We start from the raw sequence: 15,497 nt of genomic DNA on the forward strand, positions 1-15,497 counted from the left end.
AATTTAGAGGTTTTTCTGGCGTCCCTTTAGGAACTTATACAATGAATATTTTTGAGCTTCTGGTTGTGTCAGCTTTTTTTTCCGTGTGTGTATGTGTATTTGTGTGTCATGGAGCTCATGGCCATGAATTTCGCTACCGTGGTGTGTCTACTACTTTTTGTTTCTTTTGAGTATAAATTTAGTTTCCTTCTGAGTTTCTTTTACGAACGAATTAGTTTTAAACTAAGAGCTGAGAGTACACTTCTTTTAGTAATCGCAATCAGTGAAACCGCACAAAATACGCGTTGCACAGTTCTTAATGTATTGTTCCCTACAGACACAACCTTAGCAATGCGCATCATAAGTGGAAAGTGATGCTAATATTGTTTTCCCCCACAGCAGCTCAGGCTGGCCCTCTATGCTGGTGACCCGATAATATCATACGCCATCTTCGTGCTACTAAGCTCAGAGCCCAGTGACTGAGTTGTGCTCCCGGATTTCTCACCTTGCAGTAGAGGCCAGTGGGCAAAAACAGGAGCGTACATCTTCATCTCTTTGACCTCTGTACCAGGAGCAGCCTTACCAAGGCGGAGTTTTCATCATCTAGATAGTATGAAGGAAATGCCTGAAGAGATCATAGAGCATACTATGCTACGAGCATCTCTGGAATCAAGGCTAGTTCGTTCCAATTTCTTTCCCATTCCCTTCCGGGCTTCGAAAAGAGAGGGATAATTCTAATTTTGGAATGATAAATCAGCAACTATATCAGATATTTGTGCACCGTAGTGATATTCTATGAATGATGCATGTGGGCGTGATGACGTTGCTTAGATATGTCTTTATTTCTTGAAGCGTGCTCAGCTCTGCTAGATCGCTAAGTATCATGGGTCGCAGGTTTCCGTGTATACTGCCAAAGAAACGATACAGAACTTGCGCAGTACAATCATAAGGTTATTATGAGACAATTGTATTCCCTTGAGGTGGCTTTAGGTGGTTAGAAGTTGCTTGAAGTTGTTTCTGAGATGGCTGTTCATTATGCTGTGGTTCAGTAAAGCTGTTTTTTGTGCCTAATAAATAAGGTTGATTGGGTGCAGCGCTTATCGTCCGTAATGAGGTGGTCGCAGGCATTTGCCACGGATGCAGACCTGAAAGTAAAGGGAAGCCAAATGTTGTTATAACAAACTCCATAGACACAGGCGCACTAAACAGTTTTGTAAAGAAAAACTGCTCTAAGGTTGGTACGTTCTAAACAGGTTAGAAATCCAAGTGAGTCGCTTAAACTAATATCACGGGAACATTCATGAACTTCCGTGTTGTGACACGTGTGGGAGTTGATATGTAAATAAAGATGGCAGTATGACTGGCCCTGATATGCCTAAAGGTTGCTTGTATAGCTGTAGCATCCGACTGATCGTAAGACGGCATCAGGCAACTAATTATGCCCCAAGAAACCCCGACTGGGTCAGCGCGCCAAGGTGAAGAGGAGAAGTGCTGGAGACGGAGGAAGACGCAGCCCAGAATATCCGCTAGCACTGATTGTTGCTACACCCTAATGGCGCTTATTGACGTTGCACGCGCTGATTTCATGCCTTAAACATCGCATGGGTTTGACCATTTGGATAGGAGCCCACTGACGTTACACGTAGCATTCAACCTGTATTATTACGCTCGCGTCAGTGCCTAGGATGCCTCTGTTCACTTGATTTGAGTTTTAGCCATTGTAACACGAGGAGCCCGCCTGGGCACTCGCGCCCTCTTGTTTTTTTTTTTCGATGTCATGAGCCAAGGCGTCTTTGTACCGAGACTCCCACCTCTGATTGCGACATTAGTGTACTACGGGTTAAACTTGGTTATGAATATCGTGATATGCAGACGCTTCAGAAGTGTAAAAAAATGGAGTTGTCTTCAAATACGATTGTTCTCAAGTTTACCTATATACCTACATATAATATAAGCAATATATATATTAAATACCTATCAAATATATATATATATATATATATATATATATATCACGAAATGTAAAAAGACGATGAATAATTTTTTGCTGTACTTGCGTATAGTTTACTTGTTCAGAAGATTGTGTCCCTCAAAGCGCATAAAGCACTTGTTTAAGCAGCATTAGTATAATTAGCGTAGCCTTAATTTTAACTAAGATTACTGATAATATAACTGGCAGGACTGTGTACAAAAAAATCGCAATCCATACGACGTATAGGTGGCGCGTGTGGTAATCAATCATGGCTGCCACAAACCTTATTCAATCGAGGACTGCGTGCCGTCGTCGTAGCACACGAAGTTTACACTGGCTTTATTTTCTTCTTCTACGGAAGCAGGTAGCGGTGCCTCCACCTTTTAAGAAGCTGCTGTCTTTAGAGGACATCGTGGGTCCCCTCGAAACGTGTGAAAAAGAAATCCGCTTCCTTATTGATGCCTAGGAAATCTAATAGATAAACAACTGCGAAGGCACATCACTCTTTTTGCGCCCGCTTGGAGCTGGCGTTCCCACCTAGGGGTCCATGCAGCATTAATTCACTACTTATTTTCAACCAAGAAGGCCTGGTAATGCATATATATATAAGAAGCGTGCTATAAAATGGAGTTGTCTGCAAATACGATTATTTTTAAGTTTGTAATATAAGCAATCCAAAAGTCATGCAATGTAAAAAGTCGATAATAACGCTTATGCTATATATATACATATATATATATATATATATATATATATATATAGTTTTCCAAGCATAATGAGCCTGGTGTCCTGCGGCCATAGAACTTTAAAAAGCGCCACAGCACAACTAGCACTATCAAAACTAAGTCCAGCGGCAGATGCTGCGATCTGTCAGATTGCAGGTGCAAATAGCGCAAGACAGTACCACGAAGGTGCAAATTGCTGCAATTTGCCGTGGCTTGTTACAACCATCGACCACCCCTCAATGTTACCCACTGGTTTGTTTTTACTGCATGGCACCTGAAAACGACGCACAGCTGTACAGCAGGCCTACAAATAATAAACTGTTGCAGTACCATCAAAGATTGCCAACCTCATTACGTCGTAGAACGTAGGCGCGAATTCGTTAGCATGTCTTTTCGTGCCGTGCTGAATGTCTCAGCCATATGGTGGCCGCAACATTGTAGGAACCCATTGTGGTTGCTTTCGTGGAGAGTTATCAATAATTACCATTTTGCTCGACGAGACCGCTCCTGAAGAAGTGTTTCGATACAAAGTCAGCGCTTCGAACCTCCATCGGTGGCAATCACAGGCTTCCCGATCCGCATACCTTCACCACTCATTCCTCTTTACGACGAGCATTCATCGAAATCAAATTAATGCTTATCTTGCCCTTGCTGTTTCAAGCTGTGCACAAAGGCATGCAACGTGTATTGTTGCTTTCAAATTTCTGTTTCACTGTGCGCGGACAAGATATCGTAGGACTAGAACGTTGTTAATAGACTCCAAAACGCGCACGATTCGACGGAGCCACAATGCCGATAATCCGTCAAGCATTTCTCTTACTGACCCCTCAGTGACGCCATCGTCTGCACATTAACCTACATTAACCTACATTAAGATTTTTAGGATGTAAAATTTCATCCGTCTATTTGCTGCGGGCCATGCCAAGCTTGACGGGAGCCCTCTTCTGGTGCCCGACAAGTGTGGACAAGTGATTACGGGCCGTTCCTGTACATTTTATAACCACTTATAAATGCTTACGGCGAGTACCGAATAGGAACCAATGATCGGCAAATATTTTCCGGACCTGCAGCCTTTGTCATCATAAGAATATCAACCTCTATTTGCAGTGTAGTTGGCATAAGTAGAGTTTGTAAGAACACGCCTCAGCCATTAGTGGCAGCGAAGACACCATTCTGCAGAAAAACCAGAACATGGCGAACAGCGCACACGACTGGGCAACAGATCTACAAATACAACTAGTCTTGTGCTCTCATCTGCTCTGCTCGGCATGTTAAGCAAAAAGCCAACGAGCCCAGATTCGATCCCTCAAGCAGAACAAGCGTGCTGGCAAGAACAATAGGAATGGCCTGCTAACCGAAGTCATCGAAGCAACACGGTCACTTGTCAGACTACTTCCGCTGTGAGAGATACATGGCCATGTCATAAACATTGAGATACCTGGCTAAGGAAATACAAGATGTGCATTCAGGTCGTATCCAACACAATTACAGCGATCACGAGGACCAGAAACACGTACCATACTTCTCAAAGGTCCACGCACAATCGCACCGAGGCGAATACATCTCTCCTACTCGCCTACGATGGCTCTGGCAATAAACACTAGCGGATAGTAGTTGTCCTCCGAATACGCAGCAAAATGCACTTATGCAGCAGTTAGCGCTTCTGTTTACTGTAGAAAAGGGATTGCTAATAAGTGTTAACTGAAACTCCAAATGATATTGCCAGAGATCTTTAGGATGTACTTCCCGAAATTGAGTACATGTGTAGCACAGGATTTTCGCTAAGTGGATATTACTTCATTACTCCCGAACTTCACTTCCACGGTTGTGACATTAGCAGTTGTGATTGATTACAAACTAAATTAGAGAAACTTTGTTAATTACCTTACAAAAACATCAGTTTATTTGGAAATATAAAGTATTGGACTTATCAATCAATCTAGCTGATGTGACAGAACTGTGGCGTCTCAAATGGCAGATTCTAAAGTTTACATTTACATTGAGAACGCAGTACATGTCGCCCCATAAAGCAGAAACGAAGAAGCAACGCTTGAAAAATACGGGGATTTGATAGGCTCGATTTTTCTTTACCCATTTATTTATAAGCCGCCCTTGATTTTGCGTATGAAGCCGCACTTGTAGGTATTTTGTGAGCTGACAGTAGTTCCGTAAGATATAGCGTAAGGAATGGAGAGTATCCCTAATAGCGACACATGTGGCGCTTTTGAGACACCATCTCCCACAGCTGATCGAGGTGGTTCTGTTTAAGCTGTAGATATGACTGTACAGTTTTTCTTTGCACATGACAGGACAGCGACGAGTTCGAAATCTTGTAGTTCTGTGCTCACTATACGTAAATGCAGTGCAGGCTCAGTCAAGCTATGTATATCTACAAGTGGTAATGCAGGCGTGCGCTACTTGGCTTTTGAAATGTCGACCCATTTCGGTGGAAGCCCAGTGGCTCATGACGAGAACGGCTGCACGGATTCTACTGGAGCTTAAGTTGCCGCAGCACTCGATATGAAACCTTCATATATGATTGTGTTCTCCTTTGCAGTCAACAAATGCAGCGATGTGTTGTAATTTCGCATATATCTTTAGTACCACGGCCGTTGAAGCGGGTTTCATTCAACTCGAATAATAATCACAACCAGAAGAACACAGCTTCCACCGTGCACGTCTTATAATAATACAAGTCAAGAATAATAAAGGGTAACACGCTGGCCTGCGTTTAAATAATTCGAGAAGCTTGAAAAGAACTCGCAGAGACAAACATGCAAAGGTGCACGCAAAGTCATTCAAAGTGAGGCGGTGAACAGAATTTTAGTGATGACATAGTTTTGCACTCTGGAGAAGGTGCGGTCTCCCCAGTGCAAGAGGTGTGTCATCGTTAAAGTTATACAGGGTGGTATACAATTCAAGAAGACGGCTGTGCTTCATGAGCAGAAGTGTAAAAGGTTTTTTGCGCGTTTGTCAATGCGATGATCGCTCCTCATTTTAATAGAGCAAGATATGACAGATAATAGCACTGCGGGCGATTATCTAGCTTTTTACAAATAACAATTGGAGAGCCCCAATAGCTCCAATAATTCACCAAGCTGTGTTCACGGAAGAAATATTAGGGTCAGGCGTTCACGGCAGCATTTTCTTTCTCCTACTATGGTATATGTATCGTGTTGAAGAAATACCACGTCACCGCCTTACCATTTCTTAAATAGAAGGCAATACGTTAACGCTACTAAAGCAATATATAACATGCCAAGTGTTCGTTGTCATGAGGAACACTATTAGCCCCCGGCCGTTTAGCAGATATGCTACGTGTGGAGGCCGATATTAGCAGCAAGAGAAAATTTGGATGATATAAGTTTACCAATTGCCTAAAAGTTGCTAACCAACTTATTAACTATTCTCTTTAGGGAAGAAGTGGTAATTGCGAAATTGAAGCCCAAGAGTAGTAAATATGTCTTCTTAGCAAAAATCCTAGGACTATAGCACCACTTTCGTGATATGCGTCGCTAAAATCTGCCAAAAAATGTCTCCGCGTTCCAGTCAAGATGATCCCGAACGGTTTATAGCATGCTTTTTGGAAACTGTTAACTAGAACACCAATGTATTTCGTAGCATAGTTTAAAGTCACATTTGTTGAAAGCAGCGCTAATCGTAAGCAGACACGACTTCACTACTAGCCGGCTTCAATTTTGCAATTATAACATGTGACCTACAGTTTACAATTAAAAACTGAATCAGCTATTTATGTAATCAGCAAAGTTATCATTGAAGTATTCTTAGCTGCTAATGATCGCCTAGCCACGTAGCAAATCTGCAAGAACAGAAGGGGCCGCAGCAGAACTGATAGTTGGGCGAGTTGGTACGAATTCATAGTGAAATCTTTTTGCGCACACAATTGACACGGACACAGTGAAGGGGAGACACACGAGCGCTTACTCACAACTGTTTATTTTCGGAAAGATACAAAACATATATACCCCAGCTATCTGCACTGAGCATGTGCAACAAGAGTCGTCAGTGAAAACAGTATTCACAGCGCTTTAGGAAGCTTGGCAAAAATTTTCCGTTTTGTTGATGATTTTTTGGTTATATTTGATGGGAATGAACATGGCTGCAATGTAAACAATGTACTAAAGGTGTTCCATGAATGCGGGCTTGGCCTTAATTTTACCCATGAGATTGCTAAAGAAAACGAACTACAGTATCTAGATGTGTCTCTGCGATTGCTACCCGACCACACATGCTGGATATACAGCCCTAGATCAAAAAAGCCCATATTACAGTACAAATCAGGACATTCGAAGATTGTAAAAAGCGGAATTGCGGTGTCTTGCCTTCGGGGCGCTTTAGAAAAATCTTGTTGCCACCGAATAAAAGAAAGCTTTGCCAATCAGGTAACAAGGCTAGCTTCAGCGGGATTCCCGGAACACATTATAGTCAGAGCGGCCAAAAAAGTAATTAAAATAGTAAAAGGTGTACAACCCACCGATCCTAGGAACAGGTTTAGCACAAACAGAAAGCGCCTTGCGGTTGTACCTTACGTCCATTATTTCTCCCATGGGCTAAAGAATGTAGCCAGCCGGTATGGTGTTGAAGTGGTTTTCAGTGCACCTAACAAGGTGCAAAAACTGTGCCAAGCTATTTCAAAAAAGTTTGATAATAAGGTAAAGAAATGCAGCTGCGGCCTTAAAGAAGATAAAAAATTTACAAAATGCAGAATAGGTGTTGTGTACCGGCTTCCGTTGACCTGTGGCCAGATGTACATAGGACAAACCGGTCGGTGCATAAACACCCGTCTAAAAGAACATGAACGTTCTCTCGGTAAAGAAAATCATTCACATTTATCAAACCACTGTAATCTATGTCATTGTGATCCGGTATTTACTGACACTGACATTTTGTTTTCAGATAAAAACAAACTAACACGTGAAATAACAGAAGCATTCCATATCATGAAGTGTGCTGATAAATGCATAAGTGAAGCATCGGTTGCAATTTCTGACAGAGAATTTACATATTTGAATACTGGGTAAACCTTTTTAATCTTTTCTGTTTACACTGACGACTTTGCACTGTAACCTTTTTAATCTTTTCTGTTTTCACTGACGACTCTTGTTGCACATGCTCAGTGCAGATAGCTGGGGTATATATGTTTTGTATCTTTCCGAAAATAAACAGTTGTGAGTAAGCGCTCGTGTGTCTCCCCTTCACTGTGTCCGTGTCAATTGTGTGCGCAAAAAGATTTCACTATGAACAGAAGGGGCCGTTCTGGGAAAATAAATTGTTCCATGTAAAGAAAGAAACACCTGGGATTACGCTATTTAGTAATCTGGGGACGTACTGCGCCGGTGTAGCAAGGGGTTCCTTCCGGTGCACGGTGTGTATAGTACGTGTAGGCTCCATCAGAGCCAGCACGAACATTGCATGTCAGCCGGCACTGTAACAGCGTCGTTTGCGATTGTGTCTGAAAGAGTCAAGAAAAAATAAAAAAAGGTGACCTTTATTTCAATCATACGCTGTTAACTTAGTGAGAAAGGTACTTACGGCATAATGTTTAACACGAAAGACTGTGATTGTTAAATGTAACGTGGTTCTCTGTGGGCGTTTAGGAGCAAGCTGTAGAAGCAAAACTCAGCGTCGCAGCCAAAACGCGCCATACCAAATGCGGAAACGGGAACACGTGGTCGGCCCTACTTAATTTCTTACCGTTAGTGCGTGGAACAGTGTTTTCTTCCTGTCCATAAGTCAGTCAGTAGCGCAACATGGTTATATGTAAGGACAGAAATGCAGCTTAAACCCCGTAGTTCCATGCACTATACTAAAATAAGCAATTCCGACGAACACCTGCGGCCTGGCTAGAAACCGAAAACCTACTTATGAAATGATGTCTTGGAGCTCAAAATACGCTGCTACATGCAGCCTAATTAGGAAACTGCACGGACTGGTGAATAATGACAACAATACTTTTGTATCGTGAAACGGGTTATTGGTATTCTAAATTTTTCAGTTTGCGCAAGAGCACACAGTGCCTAGGTGAATTGCCACCCTGGTCAATAAGTTGTGTTCGTACATGTACGTAACCGGCTGCAACGTGGCATTGCCATTACTAGCGATCGCTTGTTAAGGTAGTTCCTAACTTTTTCGACATAATTTTGTACTCGGGCATTGGTTTGTTGTTGAAGGTGTTTGCGGGAAGGCGGGGTTAGTCTAGTTGTATGGCCGATTGTGTTGCCGCCTGTCCACCTGTTTCGATGTTCAGAAAAGTGCACCCCGTGTGTATGAATTCAGTTCCAGGTCACGTAGATACGTGATATATAGGCACGAGGTGTGCTTACGGACTATCCTCGGTCCTTCGGGTAATATTAAATGTCGCACACAAGCATGTGGAAAAGATGTTTGCAATTGTTGTCACTGTCACTCAGTCTTTCTTTAAACATTGTAGTGACAGCAAAACCTAATAAATTAATTTTCATCCCGAATTTCCTAGCGTTCTATGCGTTACGGAAAGGAAACTTGCCCAGTTTTAAACGCCCATGCTGGAGTTGAACCGATCCTGTTCACATTCTATAAATTAGAGGGGTCATCACAGGAGCTCACCTCTAAGATGATGCACATAACTTGCGGGGCCCAGAAATCTCTTTTTTGGGTACTAAACCAATTCTAAATGCTCCTACCAAATCATGCAGCAACATTATAATGAGATTATTAGGTGACGCCACGGTCTTAATTTAGGGTATTACTGCATAGCTTACCCCAACTCAAAAGAACGTTAAAGTGTAAAAGTTTATTGCTCGCAGTTCGTATAAACAGCTAAGCCATTCACAGACATTAAAACGCGAGCATTCGGAATAGCTTCGCTTATCTTTTTCAAGGAGCCAAGTAACGTTAATATACAAAGTATTCCGCTCTGCACAATCCAAATGCTATTTCCATTAGTTGAGCTGAGAGCAGTGGCCCATTTCGTAACAGCAATATTATGGGCGCAGTAACTTTTTTAATTTACCAACAAATTTGTTTTCTATTGCAGCCTGTAATAAGAACACTAGCGTCACCAGAAGATGGAAAGAATGCGCAACAACTGTAGCTCTAAAACAGAGCAGTCTCTACTGCAGTATAAAAAGAACATATGTACACATTCCCAGTTGATTTCACCAAAAGGAACAATTTCCTGGTGGTCTTTTAAATAACCCGAAAATGAGCCATTTGGGTTGCTTTTTATTTCCTAAGCAGCTAATTTATCTTTATGGAGAAGATGTGCAACACTAAGTAAAAATCAATAAAACATTCCTCCAACTATAGGAAGTCAGCATCTTTGCATGGGTTCATGCAAAAGGTGACACTTTTATCTTTATTCAAACTAGAGTGGTATGTGAAAGAATGTTGCATTTGTCAAGAGTATGAATCCCATTTCTATAAAAGCCCCTCACAACTAGACCTGATATGTCCTTTCTGTTTTGCTTTCTCCCGATGTGGGGGCGGGATAGATGATGCTAGTTTGGCGCGTATACACATATGAAATGTACAGCCACTACAGAAATAGCTAGTGTAGTAGTGCTACCAACATCCGAAAGCAGCTTTCCTCTAACTTGGATTTGAAGAATTCTCTAGATTTCCCTAGATTTGCTACAATACATGGTTGTTAAATAATTTCGTCAATATGCAACGATTTCTGCAAAAAAATTTTTTTCTCGAAAAAGAAAATCCCCACCCCCCTCGAAATTCCGGTTTTAATATGCAGCCCTTCCCAGACCCCTCCCCCTTCCTCCGACTCCTCGGTAAAATGGATGTGCCCCCCCTCCTGAAAACATTCCTGGCTACGACAGTGATGAGCACGTTTATACTTTGTTGTTGTCCAGACTTGCTTTTCATGTTGACCAAAGGAGCCAAGATTACAAGGAACTTTATTCAAATTGTAAGGAAGTTGGGCGTCGAACATACAGAATGCAACAATGTCAAAACAGTACGCCACTTAACCACACGATTGTGACTGATGTGAATAGCTTTTTTTTGCATGCCATGCGAGGACGTAGCACCACATTTATGCGCTTACACGTCGCTTGCAGCCGATGCACGCAGATACGCGGCCAATATTTATCAGGGCACTGGGCTTGAGTACAATGAAATCCTGTACAAGTAAAACCTGTCATTTACTTTGCAAGATGCATTCACCACGCTGGAGTACCATGAAGTAATACTTTGCATGTCAATGCGAAGGTGATTTGCAGTGTCTGAAATCAAAATCCGCAATGATGTCTGCGGTTACGGTGTTTCAATGTTGTAGCGCGAAATGTCCTCAGATTTGGAGAAAGTTCCCCTTTCTCTAAGCAAAGCCTAAAATTCCTAGATGCAGGAAACTTTTTTCTGAATTGGCAGCGCTGAAGTGTAGTGACCACCGTGTTGACAAGTACAATAATGTAAAATAAACTGTGGGTCTTTCGCTTGAAAAAAAAAAGGTGATACATTTAAGCACTTCTTATGAGTTGTGAATGCGAAAGCACTACTGTCAAATTGAACGCCACTGAGCGGTTCTTTCAAGTTATGTACTCCTCGCGGGAAAGTGAACGAGTTTTGATTGCCGTTTTGAGTGCTGGTGAAGATAGAAAAAGAAGACAAGCAGTGCTGGCTCGCTCGCTTCGCCATAGCCCCGACTGACTTGTTTAATTTTACTGTTGCAAAGCTACATCAAGAGCTGCTAGCCAAACACCTGCATTGCATTTGGTGGAGGCGCTGGGTTTCTCCGCAGTCGGACGCAAGCACCAGGTAACGCAATAGATGATCCGGGACCGTCCCCGGCTGGTGCTCTCGTACGACCGGGAATAGTCTGCCCTGGCGTCATCCAGCAGCGCGATCCTGCTTTATTTGGTGGAAAAGACGACCTCGACGTGGATGACTGGCTGGCCGAATATGACCGTGTAAGCACCTATAAGTGGGATGACTGCGCCAACCTCACTAATGTACAATAATCTTTTTACTTGACGGACGTGGCGAACCTATGGTTCCGAAATCACGAATCCGATCCTACCACGTGGACGGCTTTTACGACAACTTTGACTCAGGTCTTTGGCCGTTCAGCCGTTTGCCGGCTTCGTGCTGAGCAGCGCTTGAGTGGTCGAGCTCAACGCAAGGACGAAAACTTTACCGATTACAGTGCAGACGTGCTGTCGCTCTGCAAGCGCGTCAACTCATCTATGGACGAAGATGACAAGATAAAGCACGTCATGAAAGGCACCGATGACCATGCTTTCCAGATGGTCATCGCCAAGAGTCCCCAGACGGTTGTCGAAGCAATTCAGCTCCGCCAGCAGTACAACGAGTTGTGGAAGCCGCGTGTCTCACCACGTTGTGCTGCTGAGCAGGACACCGCGGATCTGTCACCCTTGGATTTCAGCCACAACGCTGCCGAAATTTCCGCTATAATGCCACAGAGTAAGCACTACATCCGCCAGGAAGTCACGCGTCAACTTTCTCTGGCGACTAGCACACCCGTGACGATGCCATCATTGCCTCCTTCGCTTCACCTGCGCCTCCTCAGAAGCCAGTTGTTGATACGCTGTCGTCCGGTCATAGGTTCATTCGGCTCCTGTCGCCTACCGGACCAATGGCACCTTCTATATGACACCGCTACCTTCACGTCCGATTCCCGTCGCTCACTCAGGAGCTAGAGCCCATGTTGTCAACCTGTGGCGAACAACTGATAACCGGTTAAAACACGTTGGCGGGCTAGTTGGTTAGAATCCATGATATTGGCCGTCTGATAACCTGCCAGTATGCTATTCCTGTGGTTTCCCGGGTCACGTAGCACGATTATTCCGCCACTGCAACTTCCGTTTTTCTGACTCAAGCTACAAACCTGTTCGACTTCCACCTCATCACTCGTCTAATCTTTCTCAACTCGTCTTCCTATCGCCACCCCTTCGATTCACTCCGGTCGCCTTCCACGCGTCGCCGATCCATTTACCCGATGGTTTGCTGACTCTGCCCAGCCCGAAAGGTGAACTAACCGTCGCAGTTCTAGAGGCAAGACTGCGTTTACATCGAACATTTCAACGCCGCATTTTTCTCCTGGGAACGAAATTGAGTTGTCCGTAGACATCGTCACAATACACGCCCTTATTGAGACCGGAGTCGCCGTGTCTATTATTGCGATAGCAATTATGTGGACACTCAAAGCGGATTTCTGCTCTCGGCGTCGTCGTCGTCGCTGTGAGATTTCGGATAACGTCTCACCCGCCGTGGTTGCTCAGTGGTTATGGTGTTCGGCTGCTGAGCACGAGGTCGCGGGATCGAATCCTGGCCACGGCGGCCGCATTTCGATGGGGGCGAAATGCGAGAACACCCGTGTACTTAGATTTAGGTGCACGTTAAAGAACCCCAGGTGGTCCAAATTTCCGGAGTCCCCCACTACGGCGTGCCTCATAATCAGAACTGGTTTTGGCACGTAAAACCCCATAATTTAATTTTTTTCGTATAACGTCCAACGGCGATGAAATCGTCGCCGCGCGCCGTATGCTTTATGTGCGAGTGAAAGCGCGTGAGGAACGTGCGCTTCCACGGCGAGCGAACGCATGGCCGAAAGCAAACGCGCGTTCTGTGCCGTGCTCCTTGAAAGGCTGCAGAATTAATCGTCTCTTTCCTCCTTTACAATCACCGTATATATAGAGAAAACGCGATTTCTTCCGTCGCGCGAGAGGCCGTAGGGGGACGAGAAGGAGGGAGGGAGGGGAGGCGACGTTTAGCTGCGGCACTTAATGTGTATTTGTATAAAAACGTTGCGATACGAGAAGGTGGTAAAGACGTCCGACGTCGCTCGACGAGTGTGCCGTTCTGATCTCGTCGAAAACCTCCGAGCCGCCCCCAGAGGCACCGGCAACAGTCACCAACGCCGACGCGTCAACAACAGTTCGGCGCTTTGCTGGTGCTGCTGCATGTCCAAGTTTATACAGCGGATAAAACAACTATCCTTACTCCGTATAGCTCTCTACTAATTTGCTATCGCATTTCATGCTTCGCCTTTCGGGTGAAACTGCGACACTTCTTATTAGTGAAAAGCTTTGCCGCAATTTGAACAAAGTGTCCACTCCACTTACCTATCTATCTCTGCGTACTGCACCTCGCATCTCAGTCAGCCTTCATCATCATGCGCAGCCCGGGTCGTCATTCAAGGCGTTATATATGTTGTTGAATTTGCCATCCTATCTTGTTCCTCGCACGACGTCATTATTGGATGGAGTTTTCTATCTGTCACTCAAGCTCTGGGCCGATATTTTGTAGCGATGTGTTATGCTTTATTCTATACTAGTTTTATCATCCACCGCTCACGGCCAGGTGATCCCGTTAATAACGTGAGCGGACCGTCGCTCTGACCACTGACCAAGCGCGAAAAGCACGACAAGGCATTAGCATCGGAAGGGCATCGCTACAAAATACCGGCCCTGTCGACTGCGCTCCTGCCTAACTTACCCATGGACATCGTCTGCTTCGGCGTCATCCGGCAGCGCATCCCTGCTATATTTAGTTGACTTGCCGTGATTTGGCCCTGACGACCACCATTCTCTAAACGTGTTTCCGCCTCTCACATCGACATTGCACCTTTCTCTGCAGCTCTGGTCCCTGTGTCGTGTAAATTGGCCGCGAACTCATCTATTTTGTTTGTGCCGTTGGCCACTTGTGCGAACCATAGGAACATAGGAAAATAAATTTCGGTCTCTGAATCATTATCGTCCGAAGTGCTGGACGACGGCGAAATTCTTCTTTTCCGCGATGACGGACCAGAAGCACATGTGTCGACTCCACCGGACGCCATTTTTTTTAAACACGAGTTTCCCCCCAAAGAAATGTGAAACGGCGGTTTCACATTTCAAATTACCGGCCCAGTGCTGCCATCTGCAAAGCGACACACCAACTAGCCCGCAAACGAACGTGTCTCGTTCAAAACGCTCAAAAGGAGATATCTCGAGCGGACGAGCTGCACTCGTCCAAAATGGTTTTGGGACAGATCGACAAAGACGAGCTGTGCTCGTCCGAAACGGTTAAAGGGTTGAAGAACCGCAGGAGGTCTAAATTAATCCGGAGTCCCCCACTATGGCGTGCGTATAATGAGATGGGGGTTTGGCTCGTAAATCCCCGTAATTTCTTTATTTGTAGAAGAGATTTTAAATTCATTGGCAATAGATAACTGTTAACCAGAGATAAATGACCTCGCTGATTACGTAAACTTTGAAATGGCACGTTATTCACTAAAGAATGTTTTCTGCTGGCGTGTACCCCATTATCAAGTAACCGGTGGCAATGAAAACAGTGAATACGCGCTTGGGGCGCAGCGCGTTTGCGTTTGAATCGGTGTATAAAAATTATGACTATTAACTGTTTGAAACTTTATGAAAAATATAAATCACCTCATGATTTCAAAAGTGCCATAAAATTTACATACTGTGATCCTCAGCAGACTTTTGCGTGTACATGTATTGTATTGTAATATGTTTTCTAGTTTCGTGCGCACTACATTGTAGTAATTCTTGTTTTGCGTTATCTGTTTCTCCTCTAGAGATTGAGTATTAAGGCGAAATCCTTAGTTGTCTATGTTGGCGGTGCTCTTGGCTTGCCCTTAGCGGTGACCTTGGCGAATCTGCGCCGTGACGAAAAGTGGCCGACGCCGCAAAAAATACTCGAATTGACGGCACATTTCTCAGGGATGTTCCTGCAAACAAAGTAAATCAGTGGCTGTAAAAAAAAATTGCTACATTTCGGTCTAGGTGGGAATCGAACCTGGGCCTTCAGGGTGCGAGACGAGCACGCTTCCCTGAAGCCACGGG

At 44.3% G+C, this 15,497-nt stretch overlaps 1 protein-coding gene across 1 annotated transcript in view; it reads right to left on the minus strand.

Annotated features, from left to right (window-relative positions):
- Positions 1-855: 855 nt before the first annotated feature.
- Positions 856-15,497, minus strand: part of LOC119437468 (A disintegrin and metalloproteinase with thrombospondin motifs 8-like) — a 257,356-nt gene continuing 242,714 nt past the window's right edge. Inside the window, exons 13-14 of the mRNA XM_049660591.1 lie at positions 8,027-8,149; positions 856-1,124 (exon numbers count right to left, since the gene is read on the minus strand). Coding sequence (XP_049516548.1) covers positions 1,077-1,124; positions 8,027-8,149 — 171 coding nt within the window. The 3' untranslated portion in view covers positions 856-1,076. The remainder of the gene's footprint in view (positions 1,125-8,026; positions 8,150-15,497) is intronic.

The sequence above is a fragment of the Dermacentor silvarum genome, chromosome 1 (genome assembly GCF_013339745.2).
Source record: "Dermacentor silvarum isolate Dsil-2018 chromosome 1, BIME_Dsil_1.4, whole genome shotgun sequence".
Taxonomy (NCBI): domain Eukaryota; kingdom Metazoa; phylum Arthropoda; class Arachnida; order Ixodida; family Ixodidae; genus Dermacentor; species Dermacentor silvarum.